Here is a 27592-nt window from a genome sequence, read left to right on the forward strand (position 1 = left end):
GGAGTAATTATTCCAAAAACAATCCCCGACTTCCTGGTATGGAATTTTATAGAAATCTGTCCTTTTAAACACAAGTTATTGTCTGGAAACAAGAAAAGTGCTTGTTTTTTTGTCCCTTTTTTGCCTGAATATTTGAGGCAACTATCCCCATACTCAATCACAGCCTTTCTTTTGCATGTTTTGTGATATGGAACCTTGTGGTATGAATTCAGAGAGATCCATACATGATGTGTTTCTCTTTTCTCGTCAGACCATTGGATTTCCTGATTGAATGGTAATTTTTGGGTCCACTAATAACTTGCTGTTCTGAGTGAGCCAAGGCTCCATGTTGAATACCGTACTTTGACCAAAATTGGTTCACTTTTTAAAATTGTGACTTGGATGGAGAGTTGTCTCATCGGCACTCATATCACATCTTCTTATATTTACTTACGCACAAGTTATTGTCCAGAAACTACAAAAAAGCTTGTTTTTGACCCCCTAATTCCTAAACTGTTGGTAACATAAACCCCAAATTCAATCCCAACATTCCTTTTGTGGTATTGATTCTTTTATTTTTAAGTATGAAGGAACAGAAAAGAATAAAACCAAATGCCTACCTGAGCTACGGCAGGGGCATAAAAATTTATCAACAGTGGGTTGTTTTAAACTCATTCCAGATATTGATGATATATAGACATATGATAAATGTTTCATTATATCTGTCAACAAATAAACATGTGAGAGCAGTAACAAACCAGACAAACTAAAATCCAGTATTTAAAACTCCCCTACTACATGATGTGTGAGTGACAAAAATATGAATGTCAACTTTTTATTCTTTGTAGAAATATATCAATAAAATATAACAATAAGCATAACTGACAAGTACATATTATTCAATTAATTTTACACAAATAAGTGCGGTTTAACACTTTTTGTAGTTTTCTGTTTCAGAACCTTTAACATTCTGGGTAACAACTTTATGACAGTACAACAAAACAATGTGATTGGTTAAAAACACCATAAACATTGGAAAGGAGTAGGTTCGGTAAGACCCCTTTTTGTCCCTAAAATATAGCAGTTTTAGAAAATTGTGAAAATGTAATCTTTAACCTATATTTGGAAAGTAAAAGGATTCTGCTACATAAATATGAGCTGTTTTTGACAATACAATACACAAATATCGCGTTCTAGCATCATTAAGTCCTGCTAAATACTGAAATCTTTAAAATTTTAGAATTTTGGTTCATTTTTAGACTGTTCCATCTAAATTCAAATTTCCTGCCTTGCAAGGCAAATAAAACATTGGCAATCCACTTCAAATAAAGAATTGTATTAAATCTTATAAACAGATATTTCAAGTTAAAGCTTATAGATAACCTTTTTGTACATACAATCCATCAGTTGTACTCAAGTAATGGTAGATAGTCTAGTGAAACAAATTTAGATATGGCAAAGCAGTTATACATTTTTTCACAACCATATTAAATGAAAGACAACTTTATATACATGACCAGTCTAAACAGTCAGGGGCGTTACTCAAACAAGTAACTTTTTTTAGTTACTTATATAGGTGATTTTTGTTTTAAAAAATTTAAACTTACTCAATAGAGTTATTTTTGATTTCAATAGACACAGGGACTAAATGTTGTTTTCATGAATTTTAACATCATATCATATCATAAATTTAAGAATTTGTAAGATTTGAGAGGAGAATAGACATAAAGGGTTACTTTGAAAATAATGACAAAAATGTTACATGAATAAGTTATTTTGTACATCTTTGATAGAATTAGTAATAACACTTATTTAAGGAACATATGTATTTTTTTTAGGTTTCAAATTATAAATAACTTCAAGTCTTAATTAATTCGTAAGTTTTTATCTATTTATATCTGTCTACCTTCAAGATTTTGAAGGAAAACGATAGTTTTATAGTCCCAAGAGACCAACCTTTGACCAAGAAGCGTCGATATCATAGATAAGTGCGTCAGAAAAGCAATTAGTGTTTCAAAAGGATTAGATTTTATATTTCATGGAAAAAATAACCAGAGAACTGTAAAAATTTGTTAAAACTAGTACAATTTGTATAATTGGTCACCTATAAAAATAGTATTTAGAAAAGTTACTTATATAAGTAATTTTCAAAATAGCCTCTTTTCAACATTACTTATATAAGTAATTTTAAAATTTACTTGTTTAAGTAATGCCTCTGACTGCTAAAGGCATTAGCTATACATGGAATGTTGAATAGTGATATGTTACTTAAAAATCTATAAAATACAAATGAAATATAATATATAAAAAAACAATTATAGACATTTAGAAACACAGTTTTTTTAACTTTGTATAAATGAACTTTGAACTTTTTTCATTGCACATTGAAAGTTTTTTTATGTGATGGTATGCTTCATAAAAAAAAATTATTGATGTGTACAAATAATGCTTGCATTTTACAAATTTTGTTGTAATTTGGGGGAAAGTATGGCCACATCATTTTTTTTTTAATTTTCAAGATTCTAGGGCAAGAGAAGTAAGACACTAAAATATTAAGCAAGATTTGAATTTCATTTGTTATCTGTGGAAACGTTATTTTGCATGATTTACAGTGAATGTCCATCTAAACAAAATATGTCATTGTGATGTGACCATACTTGAGACTCTCATATATAAGTTCTATGGTTTAATAATCTGGTACAGGGGTTAGCAATGTCTTTACAAATTCATTGTATCTGATCTGTCCACCTGGCTGTGTTCCTGCATCTCGTAACATAGCTTCAACTGTAAAAATAAAGGCAAACATACAATGTATAATAATATAACCATAATCATTTGAGCATGTCTTAAGAATGTTAACATAATTGCTCTTTAAAAGATGTTATGTCTGATCATGAAATTACATAGGTTTTCAAAACCAAAAATCGGGAAATATTTAATATTTTTTAAAGGAATATAAAAAAGAACAAAAATGTCAAAATCCAGAAATACTGCAAAATCCTGAAAACTATTGTGTGTGATTATATATTAACCTTATGCAGCTTAAATCTTATAAAAGCAGTAACTCAATTTAAGGTTAAGGTGGTACCTAACACCACAGTGAGATAACTCTGTAAAGTCAGCTAAACGTTTTAATTAAGTTGTGTGGTAAAGGGAATATCAAGAATCTCAATGATCAAAATTTGAATTTGTCAAACTGCTATATAAATTTTTAGAAATTTTTATATTTTTGTTAAAGGGTCAAAGTAAATACATTGTCGCAATTTTATGAAAATTAAACGAGCCAAATTAAGTTTAGTGAAAGTGTTGGGTACCACCTTAAGGTCATTTTCAAGAAGTTGCCACAATATTATTCTAAGTATAAATCATCAACTCCTTACAAACCATTGATTCAAAATCATTCTCCGATGAATTATTCAAATTATTTAAATTTCAGCAAATAATGAATGACTACCAGTACTGATTGTACAACACAGGTCTAAAACTCATAAAATAATGAACTTCCTTGCCAAATGTTAAATTAGACTTGGAATACTATAAGAGCCAAGTGACTTTTGTAATAAAAAAAATGCATGGTTAGTGGCTGTTTCAACATTCAAAGTTTTGTCACACATGAAAGGACTGCCATGCAGGTCTGACATAGAGTTACAACTTAACATTTTATATTTTAAAATTGAAGCTGATAATATGACCAAATATTTTTATACTTAGTTGGTAAAATTCAAATTATTGTCAAACAGCCTGGCCGATCTAAACAATATAACACAACACAACTCAATCAGATAAAATACCAATTCCACAGCTGAGTTATATGGGGACCAGTAGAAAATCAATAAAGGAAAAAAAATCTGTAAATTTTCCAGAAATGTTCATTGTACTAATGAACTCAAATCGTTAACTTTTTTTTGGTCACTTTTTAATTCCTGCATGTGCACAGAATGCAGAAATCTACTTCCTTTCTCCAGTCTTGCTGTCATGAGACTTTGAGTAGTCTAGTAAAATATAGGAACTCAAGTAAAACAATACATGTACTAATTTCATTTTTAATAAAGCTTTGTCTTTGTTATAAATAAACGTTTTTTCTATGGTGTGATGTAATGCTATTGTTTCAGAAAAAGGGAGAAGGTTTGGATCCATTACAACGTTTAATCCCGCTGCAAATGTTGCACCTGTCCTAAGTCAGTAAACTGATGTACAGTAGTTGTCGTTTGTTTTTGTAATTTATATGTGTTTCTCGTTTCTTGTTTTTTTATATAGATTAGACCATTGGTTTACCCGTTTGAATAGTTTTACACTAGTAATTTTGGGGCCCTTTATAGCTTGTTGTTCGGTGTGAGCCAAGGCTCTGTGTTGAAGGCCATACATTGACCTATAATGGTTTACTTTTTTAAAATTGTTATTTGGATGGAGAGTTGTCTCATTGGCACTCACACCACATCTTCCTATATCTAATAACTTGATGATCACCGTTTCTTTGTCTACATTGAACATGACGTCATAACTTAAATAACATCACAAGTAAAATCCCTTACAACAGATTTTGAAGTTACAAAAAAAATAATTCATAGATTTCGTCCCTTTTCACAGGTAATGCCTGCCTCATATTAAAATCTTATATCAATACATTCATACCTTCTCGGTTAGTTAGTTTTTCTCCAAGATTCATTAAGATATGTCTAACTTCCGATGCATTAACATAGCCTTTACTCTGTGTATCGTGAGCTTTGAAGGCATTTATCAGTTCTTTTTCTGGATTTTCTACTCCTTTGTGGTCATGCATACATTCCAGGAAAGATGCAAATTCTATATCTGTTAATTCAGAAATAAAAGTATGATTTTATTTTTAAAAACCACTAATACCGTTTGTAGTTGCAAGCAGGGAAAAAATGAGGGATGGGGGTGATTACTTTAAAATATAATCGATTAAATTACAATCACTTTGCTAATAAAATGTAATCGATTACATAATAATTACACCTTATATCAATATAATTGATTACATTAGATTACTTTTTTTTAGAATTTGTGTTTTCTGTGACAGTGTAAATAAGTTTGTTTCCAAGACAAATTTAGGAAGTACATGTCCTAATATTTCTGACTTTGTATGGTTTCAGAGGAGATGCTGCTCTGACAATGAAATATGTCTGAGCCTTTCTTTAGTAGTATATACTTCTGTATGCCTTGTATGTACTAGTAATATATTTCTGTATATATGTAGTTATATGTTTTTTCAATATATGTAGAATAAATATGTGTTTTTTTCTGTATGTACATGTACATGTAGTAATATGTTCCATATCAATTTATATGTAATTCCTTTGCCACATTTATGTTGCCACATTGTATGAAGTAGCCTGGACAATTTTATTTTGTACATGTAAGTACATGTTGTTTCCTAGGCCAAATTTATGTGTCTGTAGTTATATAATTTCCATGGGCCTATATTTTTTTACAAACAGTAATCTGGGTCATATTAGTTATAGCCAATTACCTCGCCTGAGTGGGCCATATTTTATCATATTTGATTACCTGGTCCAAAGTTTGCAAAATACTTTGATACTTCTTCTTTGGTTGGACTATACCCCAGAGATCTCATTATAATTGACAGATTTTCTTCATTTTTTATACTCTTTCGTGCGTGATAAAAGAAGCACTCCTTGAACTCTGAAAAGAATTAAAACGTACAAACATAACTTACATGACTTACATGACTTATAACATGTATAATAAATCATATAAAAAAAATGTATATAAAATATAAATAACTTTACAGATTTAAATTTTCGTGTTTTTTAACTATAGGTCAGTTCTGGATACGGTTTTCAGACGAATCTTTCATGTAACTTCCATCACCATGTGACAAAAATGTATGTCTAGAAATTTTCACGCAAACGTGTGAAAATATTCTAATTTATACTACACAAAATATAAAGGAAATTAAAATCTAAACGGACTATCACCCCACCCTCAGTCATACAGCAATCACAAATATGTACTAACTACTTGCGGAACATTATTTATTTATATACTACACTGCAGAATGACGATTATAAAAGTGTTAGAAACTTTTAATAGAGCAGGGATACAGGCGTGCCTTCTATCTGGTAAATGACGTCATAAAGGCGTACGAAATTGACGATCTTGTCAGGTGAAAGACATGATTCCAGAAATGACCTATTGTTCCTGTAGCACTGTTATCTAGATATGCTGAAACGACCTTTATTATATGACCGAAGTGGTACATGTCCAAAAGAACAATGCCGAACCGTCTCTATGGCCGAAACGTCTTGTTTCCATCTAAGTGGGTGTGGTCATAAATCAGGTTTCTTATAATTTTTTGACAAATCATGTTATGATTAGGCTAAACAATTACACTTACTGTCTATATCACTCTGACTGAAGTATCTAGCCTGAAAGTAAAAGAAACAAGTAATTAACAGCTGTTTTAATAATAATTAGATTATTTTTTTAACAAGATGAATCAGTTTTAATTGTTACATACCATTTTCTTTCAACTTTTGTTTACACGAGTAGAGTTATCTACCCTCATACAAGATACTCTCAAAACGTAAAATTTGTGTTTGAAGACATATTTAATATTTTTATTACCAAAAACTTTTACTATTTTTAAATCAACTTTTACTGAAATCAAACATTTAAAATAAATATTATATCGTAACAAAATAAATTTGCATCACGTTTTTGTTTTCTTTCAAAGGGAGGTAATTCTAACTGTCTGCTACAAATTACCGAGAATAGCAACAATCAAAATGTAAAAGGATTTGCTAGTTGCATAAGCATTAAATATCCCAAATATATTGCCTTTGATGTAAACACAGACCTATATAGGTAATCAATATACGTATATTTAACTTTATAATGAAAACGTCTTCCACAAAAAGAGGTAAACATGGCTTTACGGATATTGTTGATGATGTTGACATTCGTGAAGACTTCAGATGACCCCTCTTTATTTATAAGGCAAAATCTTAATACGCATAATGAAATATTTCTTTTGCATGCTTGATTTAGGATGTAATCGATGTTGCAGAAACTTATATGAAGCAAATGGACTTTGACCCACATGTGCTAGTATATTGTTGGTGTATCCTTGTATATGCAACACTTTTCCCTAGGCTAAATAATGAGGGTCATAAAGGGGGGTTTGTACATGCATACATAGGGAATAGCATGCCCTATATTATTTTGACCAAACAATTTAAAGAATAGCTAACAGATTGGTTTTTTTTTTAAATGAAATGTGATTAACATGATTAATAAGCTTCAAGTTCAAGCATGAAAAATGTGAAATAATTGTTTTAATATGTGCTAAAATAACCCTTTAACTTTTATACATATTAGCAGTTACATTGTCAGAGATATTCAAAGAGTGTCCTTCATTTTCTTCTTTAAAATCACAAACCAACCTGAACAAAAAATAACCTGATAAGTTTTTATAAATTATTAGTAATTTTTTAACAATAATGATTGATCATGATGATAATGCAATGAATTATGATACCATGTGTATGTGTCTATTTGTATGGACAAGGACAATTTACAATTCAATGAAGAAAATAAAATTCCAGCAAAAATGCTTTTGAAGTTGCAGCGATTCATGCAACATGAGCAATGTCCTAATTTTTGAACTTGCAAACTAGTTAATGTAGATTGTACATTATTGATATATCAGCTGTGATGAAAAATAATGAAAATGTTAATCAAGTCAAACAATGAATCATATAATGTATCCCCCACTCCAAAATATTATTAATACCTAAAAAAATAGACAAAATTGCATATGACAATAATGAAGAAAAAATTAAGCTATTTATTGCATGTATTGAACAATTATTTTAATTTAATCTCCAACATGTCCAATTGCAAATTACATTGCATTAGATAAAGAAAATATCAACTTACCACAATTTGAAACTAAATCTAACCATACGATTTGTGACCTACATGTACATATCACTATTCAAGAAAATATAGACATGATAGATATGATTAATGTTCTGATGTTTTAATTGGTTTATGAAATTCAAAAATAAAAATTCACCTGAAGTTGCTGAACGTCTAATTATATTTAAATCCTAAATTTGTAAGTACAACGTTAACTATAACACAATCATGACAATATCCCTTCAATGTGAAGTTGACAAGATATTATTTTACCATTTTGTAGGCTGATACTGACACTGAAAACCCAATCATTTATCCTTTCAATAATTAAACTCAAATGAAATAATTTGAACATGTCAGTTCCAAATGAAGAATTGAACATGTAGAGTCCTTATATTCCTGTTCATGATATTTATAGTTTTATAATTAATGCTGGCAGATATTGATGTGTCAATAACAATCTATGACTCTTTCACACACACAAACATGTCAGAAAAATACTCGTTAGTCGTGAGATTTATTTTGAATTTTACAGATGAAACTAAATGGGTGTAAATGTTATTTGTTTTACCATTTACTTGTGTATTTTACAGATGTACACTTAGCTGAATGGGTTTAAAAGTTATTTATTTACCATTTTATTGTGTATGTTAAACAGATGTAGCTGAATGGGTGTAAATTTGAAAGAAACATCTGCTGTAGATGTGTTGAACACTACTGATATATCACTCCCTTCTCCTCTGACAAAGACCGGTAAAAATGGAGATGAACATTTCCATGTTGAGGAGCATAAACTTAATTCTAAGGTAAGTGATCGTGCCCAAGGAAAACAGGAAAAAATTGAGCACTCCTATTACAAAATGTATTACTACAACTTAGAATTACCAGATAGTGATATGACAGTACAAGAGGAGTGATACGTAACATGTACACATACCAAAAAGACATTCAAACCAATAATTTGAAAATAAACCAAAAACACAAAGCGCTAAAATAGATAAAGGCCAGCAGACAAACAACAGTACAAATATAGTCAATAGAACACAAATAACTATTCAGGTTGATCTTCAGAGGGCAAACTGAAAACTATTTTCAGAAATGTGTGCGTTTATATTATGCAATTGTGTAAAATCATGAAAATAGGAGATTAATTATTGCAATTTCAGCAAAATTAATGCTGCATACAATTAATGCTCATCTGAGTTAACAGTAGTTTCACACATCAAAATTTTGATGTGATGAGGGAAGACTGAGCATAAGGATAAACTTATTACATTGATATATATTCTAATTACATTATAGGTCCCTAACCATAACAAGATCATCACATCTTTGGTGGCGGGAGCAGTAGCAGGTGCTGTAGCCAAAACTGTAATCGCACCGTTAGACAGAACAAAAATAAATTTCCAGGGTAAGTTAATCAAATTCAAATTAAATTCTAGAGCAGTATTTTAGACTGTCATGAGTAGATCCCGCAGAGGATGCCAGACTATTGCAGATGCCAATTCAGAAAGTTCAATCAAGTCGATTGCCAGTTAAGCAAAGAGATTTTTTGTGATATATATGTAAACTATGGGGTGAACCCCAAATTGATATATTTGCATCTCGCCTCAAGTTGAGGCTCAACTCACAATCATGACAATTGAAAAGGTTACAATTTGAAGTTTGAAATTTTTTTTTATATAGTTCACCTTGTCTCCATGAAGTGGTGGAACAACAATACTACACTGGTCAAATCATTAAAAAAAAAACAAGGGCGACTGACCAAAAACACAATACACAAACAACTTCAGATTGAGTAATGCATACATGTGCAAACCTCAAAAGATGAGTATCGTACAAGGTGCTTTTTAATGGCTGACAGTTTCTGGTCCCCTAGAGAGGCTCTGTGTACAATTTTCATTGAATCATAACATGTGAAAAGCTTCCTATAATAATATAGTTATGGGAAATGTTTCTTATTTAGAGTTTTATTTGCAGTCAATCTTGCCATTCCACCTTTTTACTAAATTTTGTCTTATTACTTGAAACATTCACTTAACTGTGAATTATGCTAGCTTATCAAGTTGAATAACTTTTTAAAACTGTTGTGTTAATATAATGATACAGTTTTGAAGATTCTCTTTTTACTTTCAGTATCGAACAGACGATTTTCTTTTAAATCAGCATTTAAGTTTATTTTCCATACAGTAAAACATGAAGGTTTTATATTTCTATGGAGAGGCAATTCTGCAACAATGTTGAGAATTGTTCCGTATGCTGCAATACAATACACAGCCCATGAACAGTATAAAAGAATGCTAAACAGAAATAGACGGAAAAAGTAAGTTTCTTGTGTTGTTAAGCACTTATTTAGTTTTTTGTAAATTTTATTAGAAAAATTTAATATGTGCAAATTTTTGACAGCAAAACCTTGGTCGATATTCTTAATATTAAAAATTCCTCTTGATGAAAGTTTGCACATACATTTCATCGTGTTTGATATATATTATAACTGTGGATTCATTTTTTTACCTGGGAACCAATTTTTCGTTGTTTGACGAAAACTTGTATATTTGTGGATATTTAATTTTGTGGTTTTGACAAAGTCTACATAAATTCCTTTAGAAAATTTATTTTTGGTTGATCACTTGAATTTGTGGTTCTCCTGTACCTACGACATCCATTAAAAATTGTTATCCAATGAATATGAATGCACAGTATCCTTGAAACAATCGGTTAATCACTTAACACAGGTCCAGAGGAAAAAGGAAATCATGTTACAAGTTTAATGTCCAATGGTCTATAGAATTTATAAAATACAAATAAAATATTATATACAAATGGCCGACAGACTCACCCTATTTGTAGGTTTACAATTGTTCTCATAAAATATATGTATGTATAATATAGGAATAAAATACAAAAAACACATCAATTTTAAATCCTAATTAGTCCCCTACGGACGAAGTCGAAGGGACTGAAGGTATGAACTCTGTCGGTCTGTCTGTCCTTCCGTCAGTCCGGCAAATCAGCTTTACACACTTTTTCTACATTCTTGTTTAGCTTTTAAGATTGAAGTTAGATTTTAGAATCTAATTTATTTTTGTATTACAGGCATTTACCGCCACATTTGAGGTTCTTAGCTGGATCTTTAGCTGGTATAACATCCACATCCTTAACATATCCTCTGGATCTAGTCAGGGCCAGGATGGCTGTCACAGAGAAAAACCTGTAAGTAAATCTCAGGATGGTCCCAATAAAACTAAATATCCCCTAGATCTAGCCAGTGCCAGAATGTCTGTCACAGAGAAAACCCTGTTAGTAGAAACTCAGGGTGGTCCCAATAAATTATACATCTCTTAGATCTAGTCAGGGTCAGGATGGCTGTCACAGAGAAAAATCTGTAAGTAAAAACTCAGGATCGTCCCAATAAAACACAATACCCCCTAGATCTAGTCAGGCCCAGGATGGCTGTCACAGAGAAAAACATGTAAGTACAACTCAGGATGGTCCAATAAAACAAAATATCCCCTAGAACGGCTGTCATAGAGAAAAACCTGTTAGTAAAAACTCAGGGTGGTCCCAATATATTATATATCTCTTAGATCTAGTCAGGGTCAGGATGGCTGTCACAGAGAAAATATGTAAGCAAAACTCAGGATGGTCCCAATAATATAGGGTTATTGCATGAATATTGGGGAATATTGTCCCGAGTAGAATTTTATATTGCACGAGCTTGCTTGTTCAATATATGTTCTAAAATGATTTTATTCTATTTTATTCCCCAATATTCATGCAATAACCCTTTTATTGTATAGCAATATAATATTTGAAATTAAAAATTGATTTAAACTAAGATTTAAAAGTTGATGAAGTCATGAATTTTGAAGATTTATTGGACTAGTGCAATATTAGAATTTATTGCATGCTAACTTTTGGTTACGTTCTGTGGGAAATATAATATTGCTATAAAACACAATATCCAAATCAAATTAGGGCCAGGAAGTCTGTAATTAAAAGTAACAGAGGTTCATATTAGTATGAGTACAAGGTTTATCAATTTTATTTTTCTATTACAAAAGTCCAAGTCCCATTCATTGCACTTATGTTTTTCTTTCTTTTAGAGGACCTTTCATTTGAAACTTAAAATAGTCCTTACCCTCATCATGTAAATCTATTTTGAACACCTGAATTTAAGATGGATCTAATAAACAATTACCTTATCAGTTCCAGGCCATGCATGTACCTTTTGACCTTTTATCTAATTTGATGTGATTCATGGGCATTGTATACCAGGTCAGTTCCATTGTAAAACAGTGCCCTAAATCTGGATTATTTCACTAAAGTTCTCATTTAGTCATCTTTATAGCCAGGGCTCCTCTCTCCTCAAATTCACACTGGACTATTAATGGCTTTTATCAAACCACTTTCCCAAAATAGTCATAGGAATTTAGTATTACATGAATTAAAACATAAATTAACGATACTTACTAAGAGATTTATATTTGTAGGTATTCTAATTTATTTCAAGTGATTATGAAGACATATCGTCAGGAAGGATTCCGTACATTATGGCGAGGGTATCTACCAACAGTTCTAGGCTCAACTATGTACTCAGGGACTAGTTTCTTCACGTATGAAACACTGAAGAAAAATCATGCAGGTAATTGTATTTGTATGCCCCACCTACGATAGTAGAGGGGCATTATGTTTTCTGGTCTGTGGGTCTGTTCGTCTGTCCATTCGCTCGTTGTGTGTCCAGTTTCAGGTTTAAGTTTTTGGTCAAGGTAGTTTTTATGAAGTTGAAGTCCAATCAACCTGAAACCTAATATTTATGTTCCTTATGATATGATCTTTCTAATTTTAATGTCAAATTAGAGTTCTGACCCCAATTTCACGGTCCATTGAACATAGAAAATGATAATGTGAGTGGGGCATCGATGTACTTGGGACACATTGTTGTTATGCCCCACCTACGATAGTAGAGGGGCATTATGTTTTCTGGTCTGTGTGTTCATCTGTCTGTCTGTTCGTCGGTCCGTTTGTTCCTCCGTCTGTTCATTAGTCCGTCAGTTCGTTCGTCCGTCTGTCCCGCTTCAGGTTAAAGTTTTTGGTTGAGGTAGTTTTTGATGAAAATGAAGTCCAATCGACTTCAAACTTAGTATACATGTTCCCTATGGTATGATCTTTTAAATTTTAATGCCAAATGAGAGAGTTTACCCCAATTTCACGGTCCACTGAACATAGAAAATGATAGTGCGAGTGGTGCATACCATAGGGATGTTTAAAAAATCAAAACGAACTGACAATGCCATGACAAAAAACAAAAATGAAGAAAGTATGAACATAAAATACAACAAAGAAAAGTAAAAACGAAGCAACGTAAACCCCTCCAAAAACCAGGTTAATCTCAGATGCTCTAGAAAAGTAAGCAGATTATGCTCCATATGTGACACCAGTCATGTTACTCCTATAAAATTAAAAGTGTATTAGTATTTTTCTATACAAATGGGCAAGACACAAAATGTATAAAAGAACTGTTAAACTAAACTTCTAGATTTATATCAGACCTTAAGTATCAAACTTAATAAAAACAAGGAGATGTCGTATCATTGCAAATGAAACAGCCATCCAAAGAATACTGAAGGCTAGTACAACATGTATAAAGCCTGAGTTTTACTAAGAACTGGAAACTATTATTGATGAGGTCATAGAGCAATGTAAAAGAATTGTTTTTTTCATAAATGAAAAAAAAGATTTGAACAGAATAAAACATAGTTATTACATTACATGTATGTTTCACGAGAATCCATTAGTTTGATAGTCTTACAACAATCCTGCGTCATTTAACACTCATATCATAATGAAATGTAACATTCATGATAATATGAGCATCCCAAAAAATGCACCGGTAAATAAAAGAAAAACGTGATGAAACTTTTATTTCATGGTCTCATAAACAAAAAATCTCATATGCTGCATACAAAATGTGCTTTGCAGCACTTTTACACCCTAATAAAATTACAAAAAGAAGCATTCATTTCTTAAATAAATGTCTCACATTTTATTTTATTTTTTTAAATAGCTTGGTCTTAGAAAGCACTGTTTTTTTGAAAATGTTGAATTTGAATGTATTACATTGTACTATATGATACATGTTTTAACAGAATATGCTAAAGGAGAAGAGCCAAAGCCATTTGAGAGATGGTGTATGGGTGCTGTAGCTGGGTTTGCTTCACAATCTCTATCTTATCCATTAGATATCGTTAGACGACGGATGCAAACAGCTGGTATGTAATTATAGAAATTTAGGGTTAATTTGTGTAACTGAACTTTTTTGAAAGATTTTATAGATTTGTAAGTTGCGCTGTGAAGTAATTAATGCACGTAAAATGGATTTATACATTAGTAGCTTGTCATGATGCTTGTACAAGAAATAAGACTAGAATGCACATACCAGTATACAACATTGGAAATATATATAAAAAAAAAATGTGGGATGATTGCCAATAAGACAACTCTTCGCAAGAGACTAAATGACAAAGAAATTAACTAATATTTGTCTCTGTACAGCCTTCAACAATGTGCAAAGCTGAAACCCCATTGTCAACTACAAAAGGCCCCTATATAAATGACAAATTTAAACCTATACAAACAAGAAAACTTATGGCCTAACTTATGTACAAAATAATGAACGAAAAAACAAATATAAAACACAGCAAAAAACTACAGCCGCTGAATTACAGGCACATATATACATGGCAGGTTTGAACATGTTAGCAGGTGCCAAACCCTTCCACTTACTTGGGGCAGTGGTGTAACAGTACAATGTTAAGACAAACAATAAAAATCAGTTGAAAAAGATCAGATTGATACTATTATAGATCTAACAAATACACAGAGTGGACATAATCGGTAAATTGTAGATCCCAACAACAAAAAGACACAGATCTGAGAGAACTCGCAGTTACTGACAGCTAGTTCAAAACCAAAACAAATAATTAAACAGTCATGTTTCTAAGAATAAATTCTTGATTTAACTTTTTAACCTGCTTAGCTCTCATGGTTAATTGATCCACTCTTCTCTTATAGGTTGTACGGGTCATGTCAATGACTACACTGGTATTTGGGTAACAGCCACAAGTACCTACAGAGAAGAGGGAATTATACATCACATGGTTAATTGATACATTTTACTGTTTTAGGTTGTACGGGTCATGTCAATGACTACACTGGTATTTGGGTAACAGCCACAAGTACGTACAGAGAAGAAGGAATTATACGAGGTTTATATAAAGGACTTAGTATGAACTGGATCAAAGGACCGATAGCTGTAGGAGTTAGCTTTACAACATTTGATATAACATTACAATGGCTACGAGCACAAACTGTTTTCCACATAGATGAAGATTAATTTGATAAATATTTTAGGTAATACATTTGTAATATATGACTGCTGAAGTGGTTCCTTTCCACTTGACTTAACCAGAATAAAATTGATAGTGTAAACAGTGAACCATCTCTTATTGTTTTGGAAATATTTTTTCACTCTAATGATGGATTTAAATTGACATATTTCTGGTCCTGAGTTCAATTTAAATGCAAAAAAAAAAATGGGTGTTGAGGGTTTCTCAAAAAAGAATTTTAGGTTCCATATGTTGAGATATATAGGGAGAAAAAAAGGGGGGGAGTTGTCATGATAGATGTTTAAAACCAGTAAAATATACATATCATTTTAGCATAAGTGCTAATTGTAATCTATATACTAATGAACAAATGACAAGGATAAATTTGGTTTGATTTCCATAGTCTTTCTTATATTGTAGAACAATGAATATGTAGTTACCTAGGCAAGGACCAGCTCTAAGTAAGGGTGGGTAGGGAAATCCTAAACACAAATATATTATTTATTTGTCCCAGGTCAAAAATATAAATAAAAAGGCATTATTGTGAACACATGTAAACAGAGCTTACTTTATCTGATTTGTCTTCCCTTAGTACATTTTTACTTAATTTTCAATGTTATTTTGATGATTTAATTTGACAATGTTATTATAACTTTCTGTTGACTCTTAAAGAGTTATATTCCGTAATTTTTATTAATGAAAACCCTTAAATTATTTATTGAAGTAATAGCCAGAGCACATTAATGATCCACAATAGTTTAGATAAGGCACTGAATACCTCACTTTACAAACAATGCACAATTATTTTTTTTTTTCTCCTTTTTCATAATCAAAAATTAAGAATTTGGTTTGGTTAGACTGCAGGGTGTATCAATGTTTACTTATTTGACAATCAACATTAAAGAACAATAGAAAATGCTTTTAAATTAACTGTCATAAATTTGCAAGTAGTTTTTTCTCACAGACTATTTACATTAACTTTATAATGAGGTTCATCTAGCAGGCGCATTGATACATGTATATTACTGAATGTTAACTTTTTGTAATTTGAACCTTTTCCAGAGCAGTTCAAACAAAAATTTGTGTCTGCACATCTGATATTTTTTAAAACAATTTTTTATTTATTATAATTAGAATTTAAACCAGTTATACATTACATATACAATGAAGCAACAACAATCTTGTCGACTCATCTTTTATTGCATATTGTAGTTTTTGTAATAATCAAGTTATTCAACCCTTATTGTGTAAATCTTATTACTTAAAAACAGTTCAAATTAGATACTTAAATGCATTCATCTATTTTCATGAATATCTGCAGAATAACCTCAGTTTGTTTTTGATGCATTCATCAGTATTTGAGCTCCAAAATTCAAAACTTGTATGTATAATTGTTTTGTTGTACAGTAGTTTATTTGATGCATTTTTTTTGGTGGATGTAGCGATTTTTACCTCAATATTTACTGATAATGAGTCTTGTTTTTTCTGCAAAAAGATCATTATTTTTGTTTCTTGTCTCCTTTTTTTTTTCGAAGGCATTATGCTCACTTAGAATCTTTTTTACATCATTAACAGGATTTTGAAGTTAAATCTCTTCATACTCCTGAGAAAAACTAACATATGTTAGGGGTCTATGACTATACCATCACATTTAAACTTTTTTCTACCTACCAACTAACTTAAATAAGAAGTAACATTTCTGGAAAAATTGAACATTATTATATTGAAAAATAAAATTGATATGACTTGACATTATGTACATGTATCATTTTTGTCTTTAGTGTTCATACCAATTTGATAAATTGACAGTTTCTGCGTCCACTTTGTTACAAGAATCTGACAACACTCTTTTCTACTGTCTGATTTGGTTGTTATTACATCAGCCATAATAAATCTGCCTAGAAACTCTAAGAAATTTTTATCAGTAAATCAGAGGGATTACAAAAGATTTTTAAAATAGAGAGTAGAACAGAGCGTTGTCAGGTTCTTGCTGGTGAAGCATGGGCACAGCGTTTGTATTTAATCAGATTCATTGTTTTTATTCCGAATGCTTTGAATTTTTGCTTTAGCTATTTTCAGATAGTTGTGTTCTAAATAAAATACAACATAAAGTTACACAATTTTTTGTATTTCTAGTTCAACATTAATCTTCATTTCATTTAAAAAAAACTTCAAAAGAAATCCATAATTGTTCATGTAAATCCGTTAAAACTTTTTTTTAATTGATTGTCTTTCAGACAGACAATTTCTATGCATGTTAAATCAAATTTTTTGTATAATTATTACCATAAAATGATAAAGCAGAGGTACAACTTATTAGTCATTATAACATATATTATAAACAAAAAGTTGCTGCTGAAAATGTGTGAACTGTTGACCGCTGGATGTCCAGCAAGTGTCAGATTTTATAATTCATATATTATAATATACTAGGGAAAATAATAAAAATATGTTTATAGTATAACTCTGTCAGATAATGAATATTTCATAATTAAAACAAAAGAATTATAAAATTTAATTTGAATAAAAAATTAAAAAATAAACAAATGTAGGTATAAACTATAGGGCAGTCCGACTGATCTTTTTTTCAATTATAATTCCTGTGAATGTTAGTTATGAAGTTATGGATGTTTTGTATGATAGTTTTACTCTGGCAGTGAGCCAAGCAAGCAGCGAGGCTTCTTCTTTAATGCAGAAAAACTCCAAGTTACTGTAAATTCAGAAATTATTGTGTGCATTTATTATTGCATGCATTAATGATTGCAATTTTGTCGATTTTGACTTTAATGCGATTTTAATTTTTACGTTTTTGAGAAAAATCCTGTTTAATTCATACAAAATATTTCAAAATGTGACTATTGCGTTTACAACTCTGTCGCATTTTTCGCCATAATAATTAATTTTTGAATTTACAGTAATAAATAGATGTGAGCAGAAATAGGACCAGATTGTTATTTGAATTAATTATATAGATACTTGTATTGTGTGGTGTGCTGCTTTGAAATTTTTATATGTGTAATTACATTTTATAGGACTTGAAATATTTTTGTTCAGTGCATGAGAAAATAGGTACAAGAATTTTTGATTTTGTAATATATGTTTTGTAAGGATTAATTTTGCTGATTTTGAGAAATGAGTCTTTGTTTGCATAACTCGTCTGTGGATTCATTTATTTTCGTTGGTACCATTTTTCGTGAATTGAGGAAAACTTGCATTTTAGTAGATATTAAATTTTATGATTTTGGCAAAGTCTGCATACATTCCGTAAGAAATTTTGTAATTGGTTGAACATTTAAATTTGTTGTTCTTCTGTATCCCTGAAATCCACAAAAATTGGTATACAACGAATATTGATGAATCGACAGCATTTTAAAAAGATAATTATTTATTGTTATAATATATAAACTGAAATAATTACTGATGGGGAAATTTCTCCACTACCTTATTTTTTTGCCTATTTACAGGGACTATATTAGAGTGACAATTTATTATTTAAAAAAATGGCATAAGGAACTACTTAGGTGATCTAAGGTAAAATTAAATAAATCAAAAATTCAAAATTGACACTTTCAGCTGATCAAAATAAGCTAAAAACATTGAAGGTCATGGAGCTCTTTTTCAAGATATTTGATTTATAACCTTATATTTGCATTGACATTATTTAGGTCTCAAATCAAAAGTAAGAATATCAAGAATCTGCTTAAATTTTTCCAATTGACCTTTATGAGCTATAAAATCTTATGTTAAAAGATAAATAGGTGTTATGGGGCAAAATAAATAACCTTGTATCGTATGGAAAAACACCAGGCCTAAATTAAATTATTGTTTGTTTCCCCAATCCCAACACTGCCAAGCTAGGTGTGGGTAGGTAGGTAGGGAAATAATTTTATTTTTCCAAAAAGCTTGAACATTATTCAACGATCCAGCAAGCTTGAAAATTCAAAATGAATAAAATAATATTTGACTTAGTTTTGACAATAAAATTTTATGAGTAGCACCAATTTTGCAGGGTCGGTCCGGATTTGGGAAACAAACAATATTTTATTTTAGGCCCCAAGGAGTCTGAATATTTAAAACTTGTTCCAAAACCTCACTGAGGTACATCCTTAATCTAGCATTAAACTTTACCTCTTTTTGAGCTACTCATCTGTTTATCAATGCATTATTTCTTTTGTAACAATTCCTCAAGATAGTAAAGTATGGATTTTCAATAACATTAAAATTTTCAGTTAAAAAAAATCACTTGTCCTCAACAGTTCTGTCAATTTTTTGGACAATTTAAGTTGAAAATTTTTCTGGTTTAAATGACCACACTAAATTAGTTATAACATTTTTATAATGGAAAGCCTGTGTTTTGTGTAAGAATTGTTAGTGAATATTTGTTGATTAATAATTCAAATTTTTATGTTTTTCACACTGTGATAAATAAATATATTAAAGAAATGCTTGTTGTAGTGTTATTATTGGTACTGTAAAATTAGAAATTATTGCAATGTTTTTATAATGGCGAAAAATGCGACAGGGTTATCTTCACAATAATTAAAACTCGCGTTTTTTTATATTTTATATGAATCAAACAGGATTCTTCTGAATATCACAAAAATTGAAGTCGCATTTTAGTCTAAAATGACAAAATCGCAATAATAAATGCACGCATTAATTTCTGAAGTTACAGTACCAGTTCAAGAAGGGAACAAAGTAAAACAAGTATCAGACTCAAAAGTATCTTGTAGAAGAGTTATTTGTATTCCTTCCCTTCAAGTGGGTCTCATTTGGGTCTAAGCGTGACGCGGGACATGTGAAAGTCAAATTATTGTGTCGTGAAAACGGGAAATGAGGTATAGCGAGACCCAGGAAATGACAAAAAAATGAGAATTGCTTACCAACATACATTTTTGTAGTGTAAGTGGGATACGGGATTCTGACAAAACAGTTAGGGGGATCTGGGATTGGAACCCCCCAATGAGACCCCCCTTCAATAGTGTGTCCATGTATTTCTGTTTATCACCTGGTTAATGTAGGATAAAGTTTTGGTTTCTTGTAGCTTTGTGATCAGATCACATTGAAACTTCATTATAAAGGTGGTATGGGAGTCTAAAATAGAAATGATAGAATTTGTTCATACTTTGCCAAAATCTGGTATCTATTGAATGATGTTAAAAAATATAACCAAAAAAATGATAGGTCACTGCACATTTTCTCAAGCTACATGTTGTGACAAAATGACACATTTTGTATGGATTAGACAGGAAACAACATCATTTTGTGATTAGAAACTAAACTAAATGAAAGAATTGTATGATAATTTACTAAAAGATAGCTTTCAGACAATGCTTTGAGAATATTAGAAGAAAAGATAGGGTCAATGCATATTTTTTCCAGCTAAAATACAAATAGGAAAATTCCATCCTTTAAAAAATGCACTGTTTTAGAGTAACCTCCTCTTAAGGTGGCTTAGGACTAAACGAAATTTCTATCAGAAGTGCCGTATTTTTAGCTCACCTGGCCCTCAGGGCCAAGTGAGCTTTTCTCATTACTTTGCGTTCGCCGTTGTCGTCTGGTGTCACCTGTTAATTTTTACAAAAATCTTACTCTGAAACAACTGGGCCAAATTAAACCAAACTTAGTCACAATCTTTATTGGGGTATATAGTTTAAAAAATGTGTCAGGTGACCCGGTCATCCAACGAAGATGGCCGCCATGGCAAAAAATAGAACATAGGGGTAAAATGCAGTTTTTGGCTTATAACTCAAAAACCAAAGCATTTAGAGCAAATCTGACGGGGTAGAATTGTTTATCAGGTCAAGTTCTACCTGCCCTGAAATTTTCAGATGAATCTGAAAACCTGTTGTTGGGTTGCTGACCCTGAATTGTTAGTTTTAAGGAAATTTTGCTGTTTTTGGTTATTATCTTGAATATTATTAAAGATAGAGATAAACTATAAACAGCAATAATGATCAGCAAAGTAAGATTTACAAATAAGTCAACATGACTGAAATGGTCAATTAACCTCCTAAGAAGTTATTGTCCTTTATAGTCAATTTTTAACAATTTTCATAAAATTGGTAAATTTTTACTAACATTTTCCATTGAAACTACTGGGCCAAGTTCATTATAGATAGAGATAATTTTAAGCAGCAAGAATGTTCAGTAAAGTGAGATGTACATACCATCACCATTACCAAAACACAATTTTGTCATGAATCCATCCTCTTCCTTTGTTTAATATTCACAAAGACCGAGGTGAGGGACACAGGCTCTTAAGAGCCTCTAGTTTGTTATTTTATTCTTTACAGAAAGTGAATCAAATTTGTCAAATAAAAATAAGGGGTCACTGTCCATTTGAGCTCAAAATTTTACTTTTAAGCAGGTATGTTAAAGGGACCACTTTTCAATGAAATGATAGGGAAAATAGAAGTGTTGACATATTTATATCGGAATATCAAAAAAACGTTTTATGACACTTGGTCCAAAACTGTAATAAAAAATGCTGAACTATAGCTTCAAATAATGAGCAAATAAAAAACATAGGTCACCGATAAGGAAAAAAAAATATTTTGCCTTAAAACCCAAATTTTGGCAGGAAATGTGGAAAATGGGCGAAATGTAATATTGATCCTTTAAAAAATACGGATACTAACGAAAATATTCCGTTAGACACATAACTACAATGATTTAACATTTCTAATCAATCAAAATAATAAAAAAATATATATTGAATTTACAACAAATACTTATTATCTGTAATTCATGCATGAAATTATGAGCAGCTGAATAATCCAGAGCCACCTTAAAATGCTAATTTAGAAACATTTAAAAACAACCAAAAATAATCTACACTTGTAAAAAATATTAATATTTATATGTTGTATTCTTATAAACTGGTTCTTTTAAATGAAATGAAAATTTGCGTTAAATATCTGCGATTCTACATCAAGTTTTGCTAACTTGATAGAAAATCTTGACCTAAGGTTCTCTGTTTTTACAATCCAAGATGGTAAAGGACACCTATACCACCGTAAGGGAATTTTATATTTGCCAAATTATTGCACTTTCCAAGATTTTATAGTATTCTAAATGTGGTACTAAGATACATGTAAGGTAGTGTACTGTTTAAACATAATTTTATTTGCCATAAGTTATGTATGCCTCAAAGACATACATATGAAATATTAGCACTACATGAATTTACCAAGTTGTTAAAATTCCCTTTGCTAGAAACAAACTTATTAATTAATCTTTACACATTTTAATTTTACCAGTCGGAGAAGTAATGGGAAATAGAGATGGTATTACGATTGATTGATTGTTGGTTGCTTTATTTTCAGTGACAAATATTTCATGCATGTTGATGACAACTTTATCAATTGAATGGTATTTGGTTAACGTGCAGTGGCAAATATTTCATGCATGTAAAGGATGACAATATTGATTGAATGGTAGTTGCTCGACGTCCAGTGGCAAATATTTTATGTATGTTGAGGACAACTAGTCTGTAACGAACATTAACACATACGCAAAAACATAAACCAAGATACATCTAAAGACAACACAGTGTCCTCAACAATGAAGCAGATGTCTGTATCATACATAAAGCCTTTAATATACCAGGTGTCTATTTCATTTGATTTTCTAAAACATGCCTATTGTACTTGCAGACCTATAATGGTTTACTTTTTTAATTGTTATTTGGATTGAGAGTTGTCGCATTGGCACTCACACCACATCTTCCTTTATCTACTTAATTTCGTACACTGTTCACACTATAAATAAGAAGAGTTATGAGTGCCAATTAGACAACTCTCCATCCAAATCAATCTTTGTAAAAGTAATTATTATAGATCAAAGTACAGTCTTCAACACAGAGTCTTTGCTCATTCAGAACAGCACGCTATGAAGGGCAAAAAAATGACAAAACTTAAACAAGAAAATCTTAAGTCTTATCTATAATATAAAAACGAGAAATACAGTCGTATGAGCCACACCAACAAATAACAACCACTGAAAAACAGGCTCTTCACTTAGGACAAGTGCATACAAATGCAGCGGGTTTAAACGTTTGAACAGACGCCAACCTTCACTCTAATCTGAGTTGAGTAACATTATCATTTTACTTTCCATCCTAGCATAATATATACACTTATTCACAATGTTTTTAATTGAGTCTGATGTTCGTGATACATTTACAGATCTTATGATGAGTATACCATCCCGAATATGTATGTACTATTTGCCACTGGGTGATAAGGATATTTTCAATCAGTGAACCAATTTGTTGTTCATAAAAAGTATAATTTCACAGTTATAACAAATGAGATATCTTTCATTCAAATAGGGCAATAAAAATTCATGCGTTCTTTTTCGTAAAAATAAGGAGAAGACACACACAATATAAGAATAAGGAGATGTTGCATGCTTGTCAGTGAGGCAACTATACCCGGGAATTTTCCATGTTATAGTGATTCAAAGATGGAATACCAATACTTTAAACTTTATTAGCAAGGTCCTGCATGACAGTACCAGACCTAAGACCTAAACTGACTACAAAATATCATACACAAGCATATATAAAAAACCCAGTATCTATAGAAAAGGCAATGATTGCTGTCCAACGGATTAACTTGTCATGGTCAGAGTGATTCCATCACGACAAACATATATGTATTTAACAATAGAATTAATTTAACTCAAAGAAATATAAAAGGTTAGATAGATTGATTATCAAATTGTCACTTTAGCACTTAAAATATAATGTCTTATCTTTATTTATTTCTCATCGCAAATAGTCCAAATCTTCCTGGTTCACCTGCCTGGTTATACAACTACCAAGTCCAAATTACGTGTATTTAGTTTTCTCATTTCGGCATTGTTTTACATTTGTTATTTCGAGGCCTTTCATAGCTATACGTGTCATCTGGTCTCTTCAACTTGCAGAGAGTTGTCTTATTGGTAATTATACCACATCTTAATTGTTTGTATAGATGTAAGTATATGTACGGAAAAGGGTAACACAAAGACACAAGAAGCAGATTTCAACCAAAACAAGTATATCGAACGTGACATGGATAAATTCAAATGTAAAGCTTTAATCATGAAAAGGAAGATGTGGGTTGATTGTCAATGAGACAACTCTCCACCATAGACCAATTTTGACAGAGGCGTTTTCAGTTACTAGTATAGGTCATCACTCTGCCTTCAACAACAAAACACACATACTGCATTGTTAAGATACATACGGCCTAATCTACTGACTATTATGAAAAGGAACAACTACAAAAGGATGAAATTCTTTAGTATTTTTTATTATAATTAGTCTGGAATATTTCAAAGTAGTCAATACTTTTACATTTCTTTATTATGATTATTCTAGAATATTTCAAAGCAGTCATTATTCAGGAAAACGGTTTGCTACTAATTTGATCAGCAATTAAACATGAATGACGATTTACCCGTTGCGGACGATCAATAGTTAAGTCAATCCTTAAATTGAATTTGTTTATCTTCAAATAACAAGAATTGAATAGATTAACTATCTAAACTTAGACTTGAAAATTGGTCACTAGATTTGGGAATGTACACTTTAGCCTGTAATTCAGTTGTAGTTTCTTGCTGTGCAACACATTTGCGGTCTCACTAATTAGCGACAAAAATAATTTTAGCGACAAGAAAACATATTTTTTATTTTATTAATAGGAGTAGGTCCGGTAAGGACCGATTTTGGCCTCAAATTTCAGGTTTATCTAACGAAAGATGTTGACCACTTTTTAAACACTTAAGTGCCTATTTTATTGATTCAATTAATTTATGTGAAAGATTTTAACTTATTTAGTCATTAAAAACGCTCCGATTCCAGCTCAAATATGAAAAATCTAACAAATATGCTGAAAAATGTCACTTTTAAGATGGTTTTTGTCAAAAATGAAAGTGGCCGCATCCGTGTTCATCCTCAACCTTTATATATGTTATGTATTATCAACAAATACAACTTACATTTAAATATTTTGGACGAACGTGAATGCAGCCACTTTCGTTTTACACGGAAACCGTCTAAAATTTAACCAAAATGCTAGAATTGTGAAGATTTCAGTAATTTAGCATGACTTAATGGTGCTAATACTCAATAAATGTACATCGTATTTTTAAAACAGTCCATATTTATGTAGCAGAAGCATTCTACTGTCCAATAAATAACTTAAAGTATACATTTTTACAATTTTGTAAAACTGCTAAATTTTGGAGCCAAAAAGGGGTCTAACTGAACCTACTCCTTTAATAAAAAAAAATCATTTTTATTGTCGCTAAATAGCTTCTTGTTGCTTCTTGTCGCTAATTAGCGAGACCCAATTCGTTGTACAATCATTAATTCATATATAAATAAGGCTTTGAAATATTGTACCTTCGTTTGTCATTTTATTGACTATCTTATGCGGTATTGGTTTTTCTCATTTATGACGGCCTAAAGTTTAAAAAAGAAGATGTGGTTTGATTGCCAATGAGACAACTATCCACAAAAGACCAAAATGACACAAACATCATTAACAACTATAGGTCACCGTACGGCCTTCAACAATGAGCAAAGCCCATACCGCATAGTCAGCTATAAAAGGCCTCGATAAGACAAGTTGTTCATTTCTGTGTTATTTGGTCTCTTGTGTCGTCTCATTGGCAATTTGTTTGCAAACATTTAAACATGTGAAATAATTTAACAAACACTCCAAATTATGTACGTCTCTGACATTAACGTCAAAATTTATATCACTGATAACCAAAACATGCATCCGGGTATAAATTTGTAAGCTGAAAACGGATATATTTTTGAAGCCTACTTATTTCAAGATTATAAAAATATAAGGTTAAAGCCCTACATTAATGATCAATGTACTTAGATTATTCACTCAAGGGCCAACGGTACAGTTATGATCCCATGGTGATTTTTCAACGAAAATTTGCATACAAACTTTTTTTGAACCTCGGGGGTAATAAACCTATTATTCCACTAATAAGTATACAATATTGAACAGTGGGTCTCATTAAGGTGTAAGCATGACCGGGGATTGGTCGATATTTTATAGGGAGACAAATGCAAATAAAATTATTTTGATTGAAAACGGGAAACTACATTTAAGTCGGACCCGGCAGGACAAGCTACAATACAAGAGGTATTATTATGTACAATGATAAGAGAGATACGAGAATCTGACAAAATAATAATCGTGACCACCATCCTCCCCAAAAAAATTAGACCCTCTACATCCTAAGAGAAATGATACAAATGCACAGCCAATTACTAAATAGACTAAAGGAACATTCTATTTACTGTTTGCAACCTTATTTATATACAGAAGATTTATATCTTTGTATTGTATCGTCTCTACATGTACGGTCCAAATACTCATACGATCTGGAACATATACATAATGAGCTACTTTGAAGAATATTTGTTCCCAATTCATTTTACTTCTTTTTTTATATGTAGACATTTGCAGTGCTAACATGCAACTTGATACTCGACAACAAACACGAGCATATATCTGACCTTTTTTGCAATAAATTAAAAATATGATATTCTATGATTATTTTGAAATAATTCACCTTTGTACAACTACTAGTACATGTCTGGTCCAACTGATAAAAATTCAGTTCTATTGTAATTCATATATTCGTCGAAGCATGATGAAAAAGATATCTATATTTTAATTAGATTGTTTTTATGTATCACCCTGTATACGATTTTACCGTCAAAAGGAAATTTGCATATTTGCACAATTTGCATATTTGCACTATCTTTGAATAATTATATATATCTGATTTATTAAAGTGCACCTTCAACTTGTAAACACATCAACTGCATTCAATTTCAATTGGTTTTTGATTTCCAATTGCTTAAAACATGCAGAAGGTTTTATAGGGGGATCTTCTTCTCTGCATTGTTTAAAAATTCTTCGACATCTTTCTGCATTCTTTATTTTGCTTTTTATTTTTTTCTATTCTTTCCATTCAAAAACTTATTTATTTTTTATTCTTGACTGTTTCTGTCTATTTTCTTTTCTTCTTTTTGTTATTGTCCCTTCATTCTGTATGGTTAGCTCTATATACTCTATTCTATAACCCCCATCCAGTCCAACGTTCAGATGCATCACATGTTTGTAAAATACCACAATGGCGTACTGTACACATTGAATTTATCTTTTTTTCTCATAATAAAATTGATACCATGGAAGTAATATCAAGATGTAATACTGCTATGTTTATACATTGTGTACTTATAATGTTGCGGCCAAATTACACAATTATGTTTATAGAGTTTGATCAATAGTTCG

At 31.0% G+C, this 27592-nt stretch overlaps 2 protein-coding genes across 3 annotated transcripts; one reads left to right on the forward strand and one right to left on the reverse strand.

Moving 5' to 3' along the window:
* Window positions 1-800: 800 nt before the first annotated feature.
* Window positions 801-8266, reverse strand: LOC134718676 (calmodulin-like protein 4). 2 transcript variants are annotated; one of them, XM_063581331.1, is made up of 5 exons: window positions 8158-8266; window positions 6359-6389; window positions 5509-5643; window positions 4612-4788; window positions 801-2763 (listed from the first exon to the last, which is right to left on the reverse strand). In XM_063581331.1, exons 1-5 carry the CDS (start codon window positions 8194-8196, stop codon window positions 2666-2668), a joined length of 480 nt encoding a protein of 159 aa, XP_063437401.1. In that variant the 5' UTR covers window positions 8197-8266; the 3' UTR covers window positions 801-2665. The 2 variants fall into 2 exon arrangements, with proteins under 2 accessions (XP_063437401.1, XP_063437402.1); XM_063581332.1 differs by lacking the exon at window positions 8158-8266 and adding an exon at window positions 6482-6534.
* Window positions 6703-18162, forward strand: LOC134718677 (mitochondrial coenzyme A transporter SLC25A42-like). The gene is made up of 8 exons (XM_063581333.1): window positions 6703-6828; window positions 8543-8690; window positions 9187-9295; window positions 10021-10207; window positions 10981-11097; window positions 12378-12529; window positions 14034-14156; window positions 15072-18162. The coding sequence occupies exons 2-8, from the start codon at window positions 8553-8555 to the stop codon at window positions 15278-15280; spliced, it is 1035 nt and encodes a 344-aa protein (XP_063437403.1). The 5' UTR covers window positions 6703-6828; window positions 8543-8552; the 3' UTR covers window positions 15281-18162.
* Window positions 18163-27592: the final 9430 nt, after the last annotated feature.

This window comes from Mytilus trossulus, chromosome 5 (genome assembly GCF_036588685.1).
Source record: "Mytilus trossulus isolate FHL-02 chromosome 5, PNRI_Mtr1.1.1.hap1, whole genome shotgun sequence".
NCBI classification, from domain to species: Eukaryota; Metazoa; Mollusca; class Bivalvia; order Mytilida; family Mytilidae; genus Mytilus; species Mytilus trossulus.